Raw genomic sequence first — 20963 nt, 5'->3', positions numbered from 1 at the left:
GGGGGGGGGGGGCGGGGGGAAGGAGAAGAAAATAAAATAAGAAGTGCACACACTAAGAATGAAGGAGCACTTAAGAATTTATAGGTCTTGTGCTTTTAGATTCACTTCAAAAGTGGCAAGTACGGCTTGAATAAGAATTTTGTTATAAATGCCAATGATAAGTTCATTTGAGTATTTTATAAAAAAATATTTAAAGTGTGCATATTTAGGAGGTATTACAGTAATTCTCGATAGGTAATTATCGATAGGTAATTATAGGTAATCTCGATAACATCTATATAACCACAGCAGCTCAGGAAGATTTTGGTACCAGAGTGCAATTTACCATAAACAAGATTCCTTTCAAGAAAGTTCTCTAGTAATTTTAAACACAGCTGGGGCAAAACATACCTGCTAATCAATTTTCCCACTATTTTAATAGATATTTCAGTTCAAACCCATGAGTTGAAATAAAAATATGTCAATAAAATAATACTATACATCAGCAACAAACCAGAAGGGAACATCCTGCTTATTCTCAAAAATAACCTTGGAGACCTATTTAATCAAGACTCCCATATTCTTTTCAAATACTTATTTTATATGTGAACAGAAGTGACTGATAACACAATAACATTGATATCTTAAATAGCTGGAAATGCCTCGTAAGGTTGGAGATGGGTTTTCATTCATTTTTTATTTTAAATCTTTCTGTATTTATGTGACAGAACCTCAGTCAAGGACTTCAGAGTTCCATTTCCCTGCTACAGTTGATGACACTATAAAGCAAGCATAGAAGGAGGCTCCCCGAAGCAACTAAAACAGTGCTAATGATGTCATCAACGTTCTGAGGTGGAAAGGTTCTTAAGGACCACCTTAACTTCAGTATGCAACATTTCTAATGAAGCTGATTTATAAAGTATCCATAAGATTAAGACTTCCTAAATTTGTCCTCTTCACCACCCCCACAAAAAACACATTGCAATGGATTGCTCATATGTGTAATCCCATTCTGGGTGTTCAGACACATTCCTTTCAACCTGTTCAAAACAAGTCATTGCTATGTTTTGGGGAAGAAGTGATGGCTAATGACTCCCCACAGGAACAGAGTTCTAGAAGCAAAGAATCGCAGAATCTTAGAATAACAGTCCAGGTTGGAAAGGACTGTGAAAGATCATCTGGTCCACTCGTTTGAGGGAAAGGGAGCCTAGATAAGATTATCTATCACCCTATCCTACTCCATCTTGAAAACCTGCAGCAATGGGGACTCTATCATGTTCCTGAGGAGGTTGTTCCAGTGAACAATTGTTCCAACAATAAAAGAAAAATAATTAAAAAAAAAATTCTCTCTCATATTCAGATAAAATTTCACCCAGAGCAACTTGTACCCATTGTCCCTTCTCTTCTCCATGTGGCTACTTGTAAAGAGAGAGCCTTTCTGGCTGTCCTCTACACTGGGGAGAAATCATTGCAACAAACCCACTATGCGAACAGTTCTTTCCCTGGAAACTCTGATCTTTCTCAAGAATCAAAGGAATCGTATGGGAGAAAAAATTCCTGAGGTGCCAGGAATCAACTCTTTCTTGGGAATTAATCTGAATTACACAAACTCAGCAACTATAAGTGTTTCTCATTTAGATGTTTAATTGCTGCACTCTTCCCTGATTTCTATTTATAAACAACACTAGTATTTGTTTTTCGCCTTTGTCTTAATGTTGTACCCATCACCAAAACTGAGTTGACACTACTTATATGCAAATGTATGCTTTAGAGTACAGATTTTCTTGTTTCTGAATGATTTAACTAAACAAAAATTAATTTTAAAATGGGATGTCATACAACAAGTAGGCAATAAGTAAAATATTAAACAGAAGTACAAGCAGATGTATTTTAAGATTTCCTTAATACTCCATGTAAGAAATTTGTACTTGCGGTCTTTAAAGATTAAGCTATTTGAGAAAGGAATTAGATAACAGTATGTTTCACAACATATGCACCCAGTCATTATTACAGAATATCATCCCAAAACTAACTTGGTATTAAGTCTCAAAATGTGGAAAATGGTTATTTGAAGTAGAGGGAACAAATGCAACAAAAGTACATTATAAGCAGGATCAAATTGGAGGAGGTGGAAAAGAAACTTCCAGCTTCTTCAAATCTCGCTGTCGTTCAGAAGACACTCTGTACGTTTGTACTACAGCACCTGCTCAGCAACACAGGCTTTGGCTACCCCGTCTGCATGGGGTATCCTTCCCTGTTTGGCTCATTAGGTTCAGATAATCAACTTGGAAAAAGAACAGGCACATTCCTTAAAGCTCCACTATCAACCCACAAAGTAGCCAGTTAAGGTATCAAAATGAGAAATAAACCGAATGAGGTTTGCATAATACAGTTACCCTGCTTCTTGCAAATCCTGATAAAAAGAAAACTAATTTTGGCACTTAAGTCATTTCAAATTATCACAGTACTGACTTCACAGCTTTGACTGTGCTCTAAAATGGACTGAAAAGAAAGAAGTCTTTTTTCCCCAAGGCGACAGGGGTATCTATAAAGCTCCTCAAATTCTGGTGTGGTTTCACTTAGTTTCCTTTTTCTGTCCTCATCCCATACCCACCTTTCAAAACAGGTTTTGGAACTTTATTCTGTCCCCTTCTAAAATACAGTTATTCACATCTGACCAAGACCTAAATAAGTTCACTGTTCAAGTACATTCTAAAAATTGCTTACAGTGTGGGTTTTTTGAATTATTATTATCCTTAACCATGAGGTTGTTCCTAGTGACTTCCACTGCTGCCAGATAAAATTTTGAACAAAAATTATTTTTGCACATAAATTTTTCTGTTTCGCACAATGAAAGCACGAAGGCTTTTATGCACAGTAATGGTTGCTAAGAGTTCAGAAACTGGCAGCATCTGACAATTTTTTTTCTGCTTCAGCTGCATTTACATGGGTTGCTAAGAGTTCAGAAACTGGCAGCATCAGACAATTTTTTTCTGCTTCAGCTACATTTACATCTATTCCAAAAAGCCCTGCCCTGGTCTTGCTAGATTTTTGAAAAGGTAAAGTAGAAAACATTGAAAGTTCTGGAGCAGTTAGATAGTAATGTACGAAGTATAACCAAAACAACAAAAACAAAAAAGAACTAATAATTAAGCCACCAAATAAGAGGTATTTGCTTTCCTTCCTCCCCACTGTAATCACAGCCACTTTATAAGAGGAAGTCTATGATCAACAGCATCCTCATCCCTTGTTGAAAACACCAGAACTTCCCCGAGTCCTATATCCAGACAACTCCACTAGGGAAAGTATTTTGATATAGGTTGATGATGCAGAGAAATTAAAAAGAAAAAAAGAAAGAGAGGTGAAATCAGGACTGAAAAGTATGTTCTAAGGACATATAAAATCCATAGTAATAAAGGCAGATGGAAGAAGTAATACAATTGTGCCTTTCTGATACACAGACTCACTTGTCTTCCCCTGCCTTTTCTGAGTAACAGCCATGTAGAGAGACTCACTGTTCCACAACTCTTTTGCATGCCTTTTATCAGGATTCATCATTAACATTCTTATAGAAGAGATGAATAATGTATGTGCAATAATACATTTTAAATATTTGAATGCTAAAAAGAAAGTATGGTGGGGTTTTTTTATTCTTTACTGAAAATAGCACAAGATGAAATCTATGAGGGGAAGTGATGGGGGGTCTAAAAACTACTATGAAGCAGGGCAATTGGACACACAGTTTACAATAATTACATTAGTTTACTAATGTTCCAATATTAAATTAACAAGTACTGAATGTCTGCATTTACGATACAGAACATTCCAGTGTTGCTAATTCTGGTATCAATCGTAGCAATGTGAAAATTCTGCTTAATGTAATTGCTCATACAGCACACTAACTACATTAATCTCACTTCACCCATCAAATTTGATTCCCGTGTGGTTTTACCCCCCTTCCACCCACACACTGCAAGACAACCGCCTCCCCATCTGAGCCATACCCATGTAAAATACACAAAACATAACTGATACAAAAACTCACTTTCACTGGACAACATCTAAAATATGTAAATACCTGTTCCTGCAGGTCGTAGTCATAGCTATCATGCAGCAGAAGACTGAGGACATACCGAGTATAAATCATGGCATCAATGCCACACTTCTCTAGCTCTTGTCCCAGCCAGGTCTGCACTGGACCCAAAGCATGTAGCAGAGACATTTCAGAAACAGATACAGGGCCTGGATAAGAGCTTGAGGAGCTTTCAGATGGCAAACCATCCACAACAACTGTACAGATAGGGCGCATGAATCTAGGTGGTTGGCATCCTTATAACGTGAAGCATTTTCTGTAGTTGATATTCCGTCGATATCTGGAGGTGATTTTCACTCCAGTAAATAGGAGAGAGGCTTGACTTCTAGGACAATCATTTATATTTCCTGGCAGTTAGCCGTCTAGAGACGAACATCACTCTTCAGGCATGACCAGTGAATAAACTAAATCCTAATAGCAAACACATATGTAGATGTGTTTTTCTACCTTAATTTCACATTGAGGCCAGATGCAAGTCCCCAGCAGGACCTATAAAGAGGAAAAAATGATAAGTTGTGATAATGTGTATCCATACATGAGTAACATTAAACAGTGAAAAAAACACCCAATGTAGAAAGCAGTCATTTATTTACTGCTTAAGGCATATATATAGTACTCCTATTCAGAGTCATTTTGAAGAGTAACAGGAATTATTCCAAGTTTAAAGGTGACTTTTAAGAAAGGTACTTTTTAACGCAGGAAGAGAGACCCTTTCATCAAAGACTTTAAACTAATCCATTGAGTGAAATATGTTTGACCCAGCTCTATGAGAAAGTTGAGATTTTATTACTTTCACTAGCAGCTGAAAAAACCTCCACTTCGATAAAAAAAAACACAACAATTTATGTCAGTTTGCACAAAGACCAGCTGTATATTTTCTATCATTAGAAGACAATATAATCATACTATTTTGCAGTGATTTCCATTTCTGGAATAGAAAAAAGCATCTTGTTTTATAAACACCAAATTTATGAAATTCATCTGTCCAGGAGTTTCATAAATCCTTCCACCATATTCAGGCTTGGGTTTTTTGGAGGCTTTTTAGTTCCAATATTTGCCTTGCCTCGGGATAGCAAAGCATTTTATCATCCAAAATCTGTCCTCATGAAAACTTAAAAAAATAGGCAGAACATAATTTATCAGTGCCAGAATTAACATTTAACCCTCTTTACAGAAAGCATATGCCAATCTTACCTGAGAGCTCACGCTCTAAAGCGTATCCTAAAATAGACAAACCATCCTAAGACTTACACCACCCACAATCCCAAATCAATCTTGGTAAGTAAGGGGCAGAAGATGCAAGCACCACATTTGTAGCCATTCTGCCCTCTAACTCAGAAAAAAACCAAAAATGGGTTTTTTGGACTGGTCTGCCAATCAACCACATGCCAAACTGACATTTGTGTAGGCCTTCTTTCTTCTCTCCAGCTTCTCAGCAAGAGAAGAGAAAACAAAGTTCAAATCCTACCAGGAAATATCTGAAAGGAAACAAAGACTAAAGGATCTAAGCAAAATCTACTGTTTTTTTTTCAACCCCACTGTTAAGATGACCAACACACTCAAAACAGACATCACCTAATATAACTATCTAAACTTCATACTGTGGGCAGCATTTCACGTGAAAAGCATGTGTTTGGTGACCAAAATTGAAATATGACATTACAGTGGACACCTATGTCCACACAACAAAATACTGTGGTTTTTAGAAGCTTTCTTTAAATCACCACCAGGTACAACTACATATTCCAGATCTTTACTGTGTCAATTGTGACACCATCAAAAAGAAACCCATTATAATCACTTCCTACAGAGCTGACAAAACCTTATGTTAAAACCACCTTACTTCTCCGATTACAATGTTCATTTTCAGAAAGTAGGTAATGCAAGAGTATTCAATCTTTGTGAATAACATATTTTAGTCAGAATCTCATAATAACAGTAGGTGGAAACATCCTGCAAAAGGCCTGGGGGTCACTGCTTCACCACATAACTAGAGAACACAAGGTATGAGAAAAGTTTAATATTGTGACCAAGATACTCCAAACCAAGAGCCACAAGTCCAAACTCTTCATGAGTTCATTTTCTCTTAATTGCCAAAGAAAAACATTCCACTCAAAAATCTATTTTGTCCTCCTCCTGTTGGTACTCCACCATCACAGCATGTCATGAAGACCCTCCCTAAGTCAATGCCACAATTCCAGTCAGCCCCTCAAACCCCCTGTTTCAAAGATCCAGGAAAACTGACACTCTTGATTTGTCTTTGAGACATGAAGCAGAACTGCCTGAATGTTCAGGAAATCGACAACTTTTTGACAGAGTTCACAGAAAGCTCCATTGGAAAGGGGAATTATGAAAAAGCGGATGGAGAGGAAAATCAGGAGGGGAAAAAAAATTGTCTGGATGGCGGTGTCTGAAGAATTACAGTGAATGGCTCCATGTCCAAGCGGGAAATGAGAAAGTGACCAAAGAAGAAATTAAATTTATTTTAATTCAGCAGGTCTCCCATCTACCCGTAGATCCAGATGAGAGTGGTGAGACACTGGAACAGCTTGTCCAGAGAAGCTGTGCATGACCTACTTGAAGTGTTCAAGGTCAGGCTGGACAGGGCTTTGAGCAACTTGATATATTGAAAGACATCCCTGTACACAATAGGTAACACTGGACTAGACGACCTTTAAAGGCGCAAAGGGCTTCTGGATACTGAGTCACTTCAATCAAAACTTCCTTAGACACATGGTTTAGATCTTTAGCGCCTACTAAGGACTGAGTTTATAGTTCAGCTTTTTCCTGAATGAGGTGATAATGTGGCCTCTCTCTTCTCTCTTAACACTCATTTTCATGAGGCCTTTGAGAAATTCAGTTCTTGAGATCTAGGCTGACAAAAATCTGATTTCCTTTGGCTGACCAGTTAAAGTGTGTCTTGCTTATTTTATATGGGGAGGAGAGGGGAGTGACAGCAAGAGAGAGACAGGTTATCACAGGAATTAAGAAATAAGACAACAACAAAATTTCTATGATGTTCAAATATCACAGTCAAGTTTTTTTGAATATCATATTCAAGTACCTATTTTAACATTACTTTAAGTTTCAAAATATATACATGACATAAAAACTGGTAATCTGAACAAAATTCTGGAATAATATTTGAAAGTTCTCATTTTACAAATGTCTCAAGTACTCAGTTTTACAGAAAGTCTTAAACATACTTCTATTATGTTTTAGAATTAAAAAGATTTCATGCAAACAGAGTATTATACCATCCCATACTAGAGAGAGGCTTTCCATATCAAAGTTGATACACGTCACTCAAAGAGTGAACATTTCTGCTAATAGATGTGAAGCATGATTTTAGAGATATCGTTTTCTGACAAATAAATTATCACCTCTTTTTAACCTTTTTCACACTGTCTTGCTAAAAATAACCTTCTCCATCCTCACAATGACCATGGCTAATCTGAACAGGGAGACTATAATATAGCCCTAGTAATTAATGCAAGGCTAATTATTTTGATGACCAAGTTGGAAAGACTTCTCCATTTCCAGCTATAAAATATGATGAAGGCACAAGTCTTATAATGAAAATGACCAAATAAAAATTTACAAATCTCTATCAATAGTTGCAGAAAACTACTGATTACTTACAATTCCTGAAGTCAAAAATATATGATGAAATTCTTTCAAAAGAATTTCTACTTAGTCCACTTCCTAGTCAAATTTTTCCTTTTAAGTAACTCCCAGTTTTTGTAATAATAATCAATGACCTTAACAAGGTCACTGTTAGATAAGCTGTCAACAGCTTAACAACTATAGGCACAAGAGCCAATTTATGAAGTGTCTTGTAAAGGAATGAGAATACAATACTGTGTAAACACTCTGATTCCACAACTTGGGCTATCTTGGAACAGACACTCTTTTTCAAAATTCTACTCAGTGTGATAGCCACTAAACATTCTTTTGACCTAAAATAGAGAGAAGACAACAATAAGCAAGTTTTACTCTCCTGAAATCTAGTTATGGAAAATAAAGACCTTCAAATAACCTATAGCAAGAAACAGGAAGAAGGATCGATGAATGGAACACTTAAGGTCTGTTCCCTACAACAGAGTTGGCTCTTGCATGGCAATAACCTTAGTTTTGAAGACTAAATAATCCTAGTCTTCCCCGTAAGTGAAATGGAATACGGGTATTGTCATAGTAAATGCATAAAATAATAATAATAAAAAAAGATTTTTTTAAAAACTGTCTTGGTACTACATTAAAAGGCCCACACAAACACCCTCCTGTGACACTTGTGCCTACACAAATGCAGCATGATAGTGTAAAATTACACTAAGATTAGCAGAGTGCAGTAAAAGAAAGGTGTAAATAAATCACTCTTCAATGAAGCTTGATAGAAACCAACCAAGAAAGTCTAGTATGAGTAACTGTTCTTACCAGACTACCAACACAAAGAGCAGATTGGCTAAACGCTCATGCCAGGCAAGACATTTCCATGTCTCCAACAACTTTTTTTCTCCATAATTCTCTTTCATATTAAAAAACAAAAAACAAAAAACAAACAAAAAAAAGTTATTTCAAGGAGCTTAAAAGGAAGGCCTTTCTTCGTTTCTGCTCTTGGAAAACAGTGACCAAAGCCAAACCACAAAACCCACTGAATCAATCAAAGGTAACCTTATCTGTACTTTATCAGCACAAAGAGGTGTCTGAAAATCATGTATCTACACAGAAAAATTCTGAACAAACTTTATTTTTCCAATCAAAAAAAAATAAACCTACTGTTTTAACAAGCTTTCAAGCTTTTTTAAAGATATGCCTACTATCAACTCTTAAAATAACAGAAATATTGGAACAGGAGAGCAAAAAACATACCTCTTACTATTGTCCTTTCAGGTAAACTAAAGGTCCACAGACTATTTCTTGAAGATCATAAAAAGGTAACTTAAAAAGGAAGCAAATTGCAGGCTTAAATCACTATAGACACTAGGGTCTACACTCTCAGTGGAAAAAAAAAATACATTATAGGATCTACATTCTGAAAGAAGTTAAAAATTTTTATCTTATTTGTTTGTATAATCTGCAAATAAAGTCTCTCAAGCCTCAAAGTTACTCTTTACACATTTTGATATGCCTACTACAGAGATCTCTTAGATAAAAGATAAAGATTCCATCTTTTTCCTTCCTTCCACTCCCAAAAGGGATTACATCTGTGTTTCCAGTGCTTCATTTTGCCTACTGCTGGATGTTAACAATTAGACCAAAAACATTCTCACACAATAGTTAAGTCGTAAGTGCTGTTTTATATAGTTTCCTCTATTATTCTGTGAAATATGTCAGCATATTACATAGTTTACAATTAACAGCTGTCATTTTCAGGTTTTTTTTTCCCCTGCTATGGTCTTTGATAATGTATGACAAAAAAAAACATTCTAGAATTCTTACCTTTTATTATTATTATTATTTATATATAATGCGGATATAAGTCTCGACACTTTTTAACCAGGACTAAGATTTTTGGAAGTAGCATTTTTACCCAGAACGGTTGTAAAAGTAAACAATCCTTCCTCTCCATGACAACTACATGTAGCAAAAATATGCAAATCCTAATTAGTATAAATCAAAGTAAAAATTTTATCAAGTTTGGTCAACAAATAACACACTAAAATCACATATTCACTTCAGTATATTTCAGGCCCCCCTAGAAGACGGATAATGAAAAGCACAGTCACATCATAGGATGGTAACCGAAGTCCAAAATTGTTATCATACATTATGGAGGCATCAGCAATTTTACCATCATTTCTTTTGTTTCTTTCAGTGAAAAATCTAAACAAATCCTTGACATACAAACCAAATGGCCACACACTGGGAAGGGCACTGTCAAAGCCCAGAAACAAAGCCTATTTAAAATCTAGGGAACAATAGAATCTGTGTCCTTAATAAAACTCACATGGAATTTAAAAGACATGTGAATTCAGAAATAAAAGAAGTTGTTATTTTTTAATCACATTCCTCGATACTCTAAGAAATTTGGCTAATAAACAGCAGAGCAGGGACTTGATTCATGACCAAGGCACTGAAACATTATCATAAATAAAAAAAAATTATAATACCTATGCTATAAACAAGCCTCTCCCTCCATCCCAATTCAGACAATTTCTGCCACAGAGCTTCAGAAGCATTGCGTGCCATGAGGAACACAGATGAAAACACCTGGCTGGAATCAAAGCAAGGAACACTAAAAGTGGTCAGAAGAATAAAAGCATCTCTGTGAATTCACTTTTAAGATATACATAGAATTTCCTTTTTAAAGAAGTATTATTGGGAAGTGCAAGAATGATACAATCTCATTTGTAATGGATAGGTGTTTTAGAGTTGACTGATGTCTAACGAGGCTGGGCTCATGCTATGGTTCTAGTGTAACTCAGTCAAGTCAGAGAACTGGCAGAGGGGACAGAAACCAGTCTGTGGGCGTCACTGCAGGATTTTTTTTTTCTTGTAAATCTGCAAGCTTATTTTCATAACACTTATCCAAATTAAAATCTGAAGCTGCTAATCCTATATAAAAGCTTAATGGAATTACTCAAAGGATTCAAGAGCTACCATATAAGCCTTATTTACTTAGGTTAGCAAAGAAAAAGAACAGAGATGTAACCAAGATGACACCAGGGGAGTCACCAACCCAGTTCTGTAGGATTCTGCACTGGGACCTGCATTGCTTATGTGACCTGGAAAACGGGATGGGCGACACAGCAAAGAAGCTACCAAACAACAGCAAGCTATCAGGGATAAGTGAATACAAAATAACTGAAAAAATACAGACCCTATGAAACAGGGCTGGGCAATAAAAAGGCAAACAAAATTCAGTATAGGTAAACCTGAAACGAGACAGAGGAGTAAGAACCTCATGGTATTAATTTATGGAACAATGAGTCGTGAGCTGACTAGTAATCCCAGGATCTAAGTAGTATGGTAGATATTTCATTAAACGTTAAGCTCAAACCCAGCAATACTCAAAAGAGCAAATCACAGAACATACCTAAGTCATCTTTGTGTCACTGAATTAATGTATTGCACACGTATTGTACATCACATGCAACCCCAGTTCTGTAATATCAAAGACGATGTGCCTCTCCCCGGATGACATTGACTGTTCAATCTGCTTTTTTTTTTTTAATAGAAAAGTACCAACACATTAGTAAGAGCTATGTACAGAACTTGACACAACAGGTAGGAACTCCTTGTCAAAAGATACTGAGGACTCAAAAAAAAAAAAAAAATATTAGATGGGCGTCAAAGGAAATTGAACAAGAGAGATCCCTTGACAGTTTCCAACTAGACAAACCACATCAGGCTCAGGAAATCCCCTAGACTGAAAATAGCGTGAGGCTGAGGGAGTCTTCAGGAGAGGTATCACATACACTCTCCCTATTCTTTTTCCTTCCTAACAACTTACTTACAGATGCTGTTGCGGACAAGTACCGGATTTGACAAAGCCTTTGTCTGAACCAGTACAGCTGTTCTTATAAAACATTCATGTTCACCATAATACAAGAACACTTCAAAAAAAAAAACCCCGAAAGTAGCTAGAGGAGTTAAATTAGCTGATGCACTCACAGGGCTGCGCATCATTACCATATATGAACTTTGTGACAAGGTGACAGAATATTAATCCCATCAGAGAGCAAAAACTGAGCTATGGGAAACAACTGTTACCTGACCACAGAATTAGCAGGTGAGGCACCTGCACATCCAAAATCCCAAATTCTCAGTAATCTGAATACTCTCCACTTTCTCAAAACAAACACCTGATATAAGCTAGAAAATGTACAATTTGTAAATTAGGGAAGAAAAAAAAAAAAAAAGAAAAAGGCAAGATGGAAAAGTCTGACCCAGCAGCAAAACCTACAGACACTGTGAAGAACTGTCACAGCCTACTATGCCCACCACATACCAAAATTTCATCACTTTATAGAATTGTAAAAAGGTCTGAAAGTGGCTTCATAAACAGACTCTTTCAAAAGGGTTCCTACTACATATAGCAGACTTGTAAGAAGCATCCCTTCATAGTGGAGACCTAGGAAGTAGTTCTTAACTATATATAATACAATTTAAAAATATAATTAATAAGCCCTGATAGTTGGCAAGTTTTGCTGATCATGGTTCAATAGGTGTCTTGATAATTTAGGAAGTAAATTCTACCTTCAAGAGAGAAGTATTGTTATTTCATAGCATCACTCAGGAAACAGTTGCAGGATGTCAAGACTCAATATTAAAGATGCATTAAAAAAACCCAAAAGCAAACACTTCATTATGCAGCACGTAGCCACTGCTTCCATTTCAATAGACATAATGGAGCCCAGAACATTTCTGAAAAAAATGAAAACTGACAAATAAAACAGTTTCTGGTACCACAGTTTGTTATGCACTCTTACCAGGTAAGTGTAAGTACAGCACATCTGTGACCTCCACCCCCTCCAACTCAAAGCATTAAGTCTCCAAAATTTTCAGTATAAGTTTAAGAAGGGCTTACAACTGTTAAAAACACCTTCAAACATTGATCAGACTTAGTAAATTGAAAGATGGACTGCCTGAAACTAGGAGTGAATACTGCTTCACTAATTTTGAATGACCAGCTGCCATTAACAATGGCAACATTTACATTATTCAAGTAAGAATTCATCCAAAATTATCCAGTTACTAATACAGTCCTAAATAATTCCATTCTTAAAAAAACAATGAACAAACTGCCACGAGAAGTTTTTTCTTCCAGTTTAGTTTGTTACTCTCTGGACTGGATTTTGAACTAAATTTCAAGCTTGCTTAAAACCAGTGCTTGAAATAGGTTTTACTCCTTTCTTTAAACAAGACTACAATTTTTTAAAATCCTATCTGAAAAAAAGAAAAATGTACACATACCATGTAACTTCAAAATATGGTAATTTTTTAATAAGTATAAAAATACAAATCAGCACGCAATGACAACGAATTTAAGTAAATATTTTTCACATTAAAAAAAAATCCACTTAAAACAATGCTGCATATAACTGACAAAATTTGAATTAATTACCACTATTGCCAGCACAAGTTCCAGTCTGTAAAAACCAGAAGTGATGGTTTTTACGCCAGCAGTAACTAACTTCCAAGAGATGATACCAGCAGCAGCATCTTGGCAGAGAAACCTGTGTGGCTGTCGACTCAAAGGCTAGTCACCGTACTAGAAACTGCACCGTGACTCCATACTGCCAAGAGAGGATGGTCTACTCTTTCTCCCATCCCTTCCTGGTGCTCTCACCTTCTGTCCTTACACTTAACCCATCCACTGTGGGGTTGCAGGGACAAACTGGATCAGTTTGTTCCAAATGGAAAAAAAAACCCTCATTTTTTGGTGGGCTAGTCTTAATACACATAAGCAATCACCTCACCCCATTGTCACAAAATTTCTACATCTGGATAAGAAAGTGGGGTTGCTTCTTTCAGCACTTTAAGCAGAAAGCTACATTTTAGCTAACTCAGATGCAAGTCTTTCAGACCACTTCTTTGGAACGTGAAGTGTGGAAGCCAATCCAGGTACTTCCAACAGGTATGATATGTACTTCCAACATTTTTACAGAGATTCCCTACTGATCAATGCAACTGTACTCTGTACTTATATCATTCACCAGATTCAGCCTCAAAACAAACAGAATCTCACCACAATAGTAGCCTGGAGACTACAACGAAAATTACTGGTTGCTCCAAGTACAAGAGATGCAGGTGTTGCACTGTAATTAGCATAGAATATTATAGAATCATAGAATTGCCTAGGTTGGAAGGGACCTTTAAGATCACCTAGTCCAACCATCAACTTAACTCTGACGACCACCATCACTAAACCATGTCACTAAGCACTGTGTCAACCCATCTTTTAAATACCTCCAGGGATGGTGCCTCAACCACTTCCCTGGGCAGCCCATTCCAATGTCTAATAACCCTTTTCAGTGTAAAAATGTTTTCCAATCTGAACCTCCCCTGGGGCAACTTGAGGCCACTTCCTCTTTCCCTACCTCCTGTGACTTGGGAGAAGAGACTGACTCCCATCCCTCTACAGCCTCCTTTCAGGTGTGAGTGCTAATGCAGAAGGCCTCAAGAACACAGACATTGTCTCAGCTCAGACTTCGCAACCATCGGTGTAATTTCAGTATCATGGACAGCAGGTTTCAGTCTGTTCTGCCACATTTCTTTTTGCCATTGAAGACATTGCTATGATTTCAGTTTTTCAATTTAAAGCTGCAGATGTTATCAGCATACCAGCGAAGCCTGTGACAAACACCTTGCTCTCTTCCATTTACCTCAGGTCTGTAACACGCGGGGATTGCCTGGATGTCCTGGGGAGAGACACCTGCCTCACTGTAACGTCACGGAGGAGACAGTCAGTCTTTTTGGTTCAGTCCCACGAGAATCTTCACGGGGACACTATTTATCAAAAGTTGTATCTTTCACTGTGTACCCAAGCCACCGACCACACGTCGTTGATTACCATCAGCACACTTCAGTAACTTGTTCTCAGGTTTAAGGAAACATAAACGGAGCTAATAAAAACCAAACCCAAACATAAGTAAGATCACAACGGACGCATACATTTTAAGCTCACTGAGACATTTATCTTCAGGACTTTTGGCATGTAAAATCTGTAAGCTTTCTACTACTTGTATCTCATTGTACTTACTGGCCTTTCGGCCACCAAGGACACATGCAGGGCTTAACAATGCAACTGAGGATGCAGCCAAGTAATGGAAAGAACAGATACATGCTCTCACTATTTTGATCAACTCTCTTTCCTGCCCTCCTGATGTCTTTGATTTACCCAACTTCTAGAGCATTTCAAACAACCTGTTACTAACAGGTATTGGCCACTGTTTGAGCTCCCAAGTGGGCTGGCAATGGCTTGGAGGCCTGAGGACTGTTACGTGTGCGCCCATTAAAAGGGACTTTCCTGCAGTTTCATAACCTCCCAGTGTGCAGACACAGACACCAGTGGGCCCCAACGGGTGCCGCCAGCCTCCTCCGAGGCACAGGCAGCCACCAGAAGGAATTGTCCCCCTGGCCACCAGCGGGGCCACCCTGATAAAATATTCACCGCTCTTTGCTTCAGCTGGAACACCACTGCAGCACCTAGCAGCCCAGTGGCCACTCTTTTAGTGCAACCGTCTAAGAGTTATTTCAATTAGTGTGCAATTTATTGTTAGACATACATTGCATCTTTTAGCTGGGGAAGGAAAAGCAGAAAGAATTATGAATTCCAAAGATCCAATAACCACTGCCCATTTAAAGGCTATGGTATTTCTGCAGCTATTTATATTTCTAAAGTTAGCGATTCAGCTGTATACAAACATCTAACTAGTTAATGACCACACCACACATTTAACTTCATTTTGTTAACTTCTTTAATTTGTATGAAGGTCATCTTTGAATGCTTACTATTGAAGTTTTCTATACTTGGTCTACAATTCAATGAGTTAATTACAACCTTTTTGAAAAGCTTAAAATAGCCTCATGAAGGGTTTAAAAACAAATATAACTATTGCCTAACTATATAGTCTTTTCCATGGATCTCTTCATGAAAAAAAAAAAAAAGATGTTATCATAAATTCAGTTGGAAATCCCATATAGACAACGTTCCCACTAATAACTGTGTAAAAATGTACAAAATGTGCCCGCCACAAGAGGCTCAGTTATCGCAAACAGTTCTGACAAGTTGAATTTGCAAGGTCTATGGCGTAACCAGCAGAGAAGGTACTGACTTTGCAGCAAAGAAAATACGGCAGACCTACAAAAGAAATTGTTTCAAATGCTTTTCTCCTGCACTTCTACTATCTCTAATTTTTAATCCAAAATGTTAGTAAATTAAACTCTATATGTTTGTGAAATTGAGATCAGAAGTAGGAGACTCTGCAAGTTTAAACAGAGTAACAATTCACAACAAAAAATATATTTTCCAGCACTTGAGTGCATTTGCATAGGCATTGTTTGTCCAGTTTATATTTTAAGATTGTCAGGAGAACAACTTTTTCATCTTCTTCTTCCATAAAAACAGTGGTGATATTTGTTGCCATATCATTTCGCCACTTCTATGATTAAGTATGTTGCTTTAAAAGGCTATTACTTATATAAAAAAAAAAGCTTGCAAATGTAACAGGTAGGACAAGTTAATATTGCTCTTAAAATAATAAATTTGCTGTTTGCTACTTGAAGTGACAGCTGGAAACCTTATTTTCCTAAAATGGAAAATATTTAACTATCACCACCAGAAAACCTCTTACAAAAACAGCAGGTCAGCATTATATTACTTCTTTTCAAGGAAGTTACTGTACTGTTAACCAAGGCATTTGTTTCACAACTTAAGAACAAAGTTACTGAAAACTGGAACTCTGAGGTTTCTCTCAAGCTGATCAGATACCCTGTTCAGAGAAGCTGGCAAAAAAATGATCTATACAAATATAAAAATTAAACTAATATCTGGTCTTACAGAAACATTTTAAACTCTTGTGCCACCTCACACAATTCAACATTACTTCAAACAAAGTAGCTATAAAATCTTTAATAAAAGAAGAATTCCTACAGGTTATTCTGTTTCACTGTTAAGTGAAATAGTCAAATAAGCAGCAGAGTGAACTTCTACCCCAGAGAGGACAGAACCAGGACAATCAAAAGTCACTCAACAGCAACCTTTAGCTAATTAGTAACAGTCATTAGCTCAAAACCTTCAGCCAGCAGAATTAAAATATCATGAAACAGTAAAAGCTTTTCCTGAACTTTCATAAGTTATCAATCAGACAGATCACTGGAAGCTGGCTCTGTTTCTTTCAAGATATTCCAGTGTCCTAAATTCAATGCAGTGTTTTAATGCTCTGCTCCCACTTAGCTAGAGTCTTCAAATTTGTTTCAAGTTTGTAATAACAGATTACAGTGTCACAAAGAATTAGTGGGAATTAATTACTCATCCAATGGCAGCAATACGCATTACTGATTTTTTCATTAGGGATGCTTCAAGCAGCCTTTTTTCTTCAGGCTAATAAAACACTTCATTTTCTTAAAAAGCACATATGACACATGCTAAATGACCAACATAATTTCCTTAATCACTCTGTGTATGTTTTAGCACGTTTTCTCACTTTACTGTTGAAGATTATCTCAGTCTAAATCCTGACTAAACCAACACTACCTGGAATAACCTTGCAGAGCGTATCTTGCAACTCAACTCTGCCATTCTGATGTTAAAACTATGCAATCTTATGAAAACTTGCTTTATTTTTTCCGGCCTTCAGCTACCCCTAGTCTCTCTTACCTCACTCTCTGTACTTTCTTCCACAGCCTATAGATGCAAAATTTCTTCTGTGATGCAATTATGGCTCCCTTCAGAATTCTTCTACAACCAAGCTAGTTATCTAACCAAACCATAAAAACAACAAAAAACCCCACACTAACAAAATTTAATAATATATAAAAGGCAGCTCCTCCTTTCCTTGCAGCATCTTAAGGACAGGCACATTTAGATGAAACAATTTGCTTGAATTAATTCAGTGACAGAGCAGATAGAAGACTGCATGTCTCTTCAATCCTAGTCCAGACTTCTATCCAGCAGACCTTGTTCCTTATATAAATGTAATAGTAACTAGAGGAAGATTTTTAAAAGTTACAAAAAGAACACAAAACTATTCAGATTTATTTTTATTTATTAACAAGTTTTTTGCACAGAGTATAAATTTTCACATGCAATCCTTTCTAGAATAAGTCCTAGAAAGTTACAGACAAAAGTAAAATTAGCATATTTGAAACTTCCTCCTCAATACAGTAAATACCAGAAATTTTAACATTCCCCAAATTATATTAAAAATGAAAATTGTTATAGCGATAGCCTGAGCACAGACTTTGCACAAACTTAGCAGGACATAATTCACTTATGACATATAACATCACAACAGTGAAAAATGAATTTAAATCCTTCATAATTGAAATTTCCACACTACTGCCTTAGAAATAAATCTCTTGGAAAGACAGATACCAAAGTGGATGTACAGAAGCTAAGTTGTGAATACAATCTAGATGATGCAGAAATAATCAACGAATAGTTTTATGCAGGTAAATCCAAACATTTGCATATGAAATTATAAAGGAAATAGCAGGTTAAAAATTAGAAATATTCAGTAGCTTCCAATAAAGCTAGAGAAATAACTTCTAGGAAGAAGTCTATGAAAGAATAATCTTTGTACTGAAAGTTCAAACCACTCAACACCTCCCCCAGCCCCCCCCCCCCCCCCCACGGCCCAATAAAATACACATTCAATCCCTCACCATTCATTATAAATGCACCCAACCAACTATTTTTAAATTAGAACAAGATGCTTTTTAGTCAAAATACTGTAACTAGCTTGTCTAGGTCTTCTACTAAAAAACTCTGACAGTCCTGCAGTTACCTGGTATTTTGCCTAGAAAAATCTGGTAAATTATTTCCAAATTATGAAAAAACATTGTTTTCCTTCCTATCAGCCCGTTTTCTTTTTGTCTGTAGATTGAAATGCAACTGAGCATTGAAATAGTCATTTGAACATTTTTATTTTGTATCACGAAACTGACTTTACTGGGAAAAAATTCTTAGGGCGGGGTTGGGGTGGAAGGAGGGAGGTTAACACAACCCAATAACTCATGTCTATAATTACATTTAAAAATTATCTAACCAGTCTGTCACAGTTCTTGGACTAAAATGAAGGATTCCAATCTCTGTTCCACAATACTGAAGAAACTATCCCCATAAACAGAGTATATTAATTAGCTTCTAGAAGATCATTTGTATTCCAAGCTCCACTAGCAGTGCAGATAACTAGAAGAGTGCCTGCTACCTCTCTTAGCCTCCAGGAATTCCAAGTCTTGCTGTCTTCATTACATTCTGCTTTACCAGATATTGTTGCTCCTCTTATTGTAGTAATAAGTTACAAGTTTTAGATATTAGCTATCAGTCATTATTACCATTATACAATTTTAGGGGCTTTACACTATCAGTCCATCAGTCAGGTATGGAATCCATGCTATAAATGGATGTCTTAATAAAGAAGAAAAACAAGCTGCAATGGAATAACAAGGAACTACTCTCACAAACTACAGAAAAACCCAGATTAAAAAAAAAAAAAAGCTCAAATTTCTTAACCACATTAATGTTTAGATGGCTTTAAAGGAAGTATTTAACACATACTACTTTTGACATCTATTATTACAAATTTTGTATGCTTCTTTACGCAAAGATCAAAGAAGCGGCAAACTGATAGATGATTTTGCAAGGGTTCTAGTTAAGTAGACAGAAAGTCTATTCTGACTCTACAGATTCTGATTTCCACAGAAAATTCACCCATTCTAAGAATAAAACCAACCTCTTGGCTTCCTTCATTCCCCCGATTCACCTAGAATCAAGATTCTCAAGAAGGACGAATAATGAAGTTTTGAGCAGTACCTAGATAATCTTCTTCCTCTGTCCCTGTTCCTGCTAGAATGCACAGCAAATGAGCAAAGGAAAATGCTGACATCATTTTACCCCTATGGAATTTGTCTTACTTGGAAGAATAACGAATAGCAACAACAACAAAAGCAGTGGGGAACACAGGCTATGAAATCAGCATATTAAGATAAGAAGTTTGAGGCCTCCAGTTTTTCCTCCTGGGTCACATACGAATCTGTTTGCCCCTTCCTTTCCTTAGGATTCCCCTGCTGATGAGCAGAAAAACTAGAGGGTCATGTATCCAATACAAATTTGCAGAATCTGTCATCTCAAAGAATCATTACCCCTGCTGTGCACGAAACAAATGAACTGATAAACTTCTGTGACTGTACGTGTGGGAATATCTGCTAAGCAGAATATGGCAGGGATATAAACTGCTGATGCTTTCAATGGAGGGTACAAATCAGGATTTCCCCTGTAATTCTTAGTCTTTGAGAACATTATAAATACATAACGTACTACTAATTTTATTCCAGTTACCTACATCCCCTCTTATATCTCAATGATCAAAATAGAAGATTTAGATACCTATATGATATGCTTTATTGATTGGGAGGGGTTGTACACTACTGTTTTAGCATATCCATACTGACAAGAAACAGCAGATGGAGGATTAGTACAAAATAAAATCTGTACAGTTACATGTCAAGTAACAATCAAGTTCCATGTCATTTACTTTTAAAAGGCATATTTTTGTCTTAAACAATAAAGAAAAACGTCAATTTCAGGCTCCCATGGATTATAAGAAGCCCGCACTTGGGTTTTAAGCACTGCAGTGAAGTAGTTTGTTTTACACAATTATCTACTGAATCATCACGAGCTCACTTTTGACAGCTAAGAAACCAAATTTCCTCAGCAATTCTCACCTCATACCAGGAGCACAGAAGTAATACATGATGTGCAACAGAAGGGTAAAAACCTAAACATTTAAAAGGGTCTGCAGGAGGAAAATCAACTACTGGTAGCACAGTGTCCTCTGATCCCAGGCCTATAAACTACAACCCATATTATTTATATACAGAAAACACAGGAATATAGAAATGTCTTTTCTTTGAAAGGGCAAGAAAATCATACTATTTTCACCCTTCAGATCAGCACCCGGTACCGCAGTGAGTAATTAAAACAAAGACAAAATAGAAAATAATAATAATAATAATAAAGGGCTGCACTTTCTCTTTTCTCAAAGTTTCATAACACGACCCCACTAGCTGCGCACTTTTGAACCGAGCCAACACGAGGAGAAGGCGGCAATGAGTTTGCTGGAACCAAGTGTCAGTTCGTGTCACTTCTGCATTCAGCTGTAACCTTCGCCAAACCTTGCCGGGTGTGCGCGTCCCGTCCTTCCCCCCCCCTCCCACCCCACCT

The 20963-nt window shown here is 36.8% G+C and overlaps 1 protein-coding gene across 4 annotated transcripts in view; it reads right to left on the bottom strand.

Moving 5' to 3' along the window:
- Positions 1-20963, bottom strand: part of KIAA0232 (KIAA0232 ortholog) — a 70340-nt gene that overhangs the window by 48050 nt on the left and 1327 nt on the right. For 2 of the 4 annotated variants that reach the window (XM_014966765.1, XM_014966764.1), the window contains exon 2: positions 4058-4561. The exons of 1 other annotated variant lie outside the window; for it this stretch is intronic. In XM_014966765.1, the coding sequence (XP_014822251.1) occupies positions 4058-4288 (231 nt within the window). In that variant the 5' untranslated portion in view covers positions 4289-4561. The remainder of the gene's footprint in view (positions 1-4057; positions 4562-20963) is intronic. One more of the 4 variants, XM_014966767.1, reaches the window with a different exon arrangement.

This window comes from Calidris pugnax, unplaced genomic scaffold (genome assembly GCF_001431845.1).
Source record: "Calidris pugnax isolate Ruff unplaced genomic scaffold, ASM143184v1 scaffold14, whole genome shotgun sequence".
NCBI lineage: Eukaryota > Metazoa > Chordata > Aves > Charadriiformes > Scolopacidae > Calidris > Calidris pugnax.
This window is presented reverse-complemented; position numbering and strand designations above follow the sequence as displayed.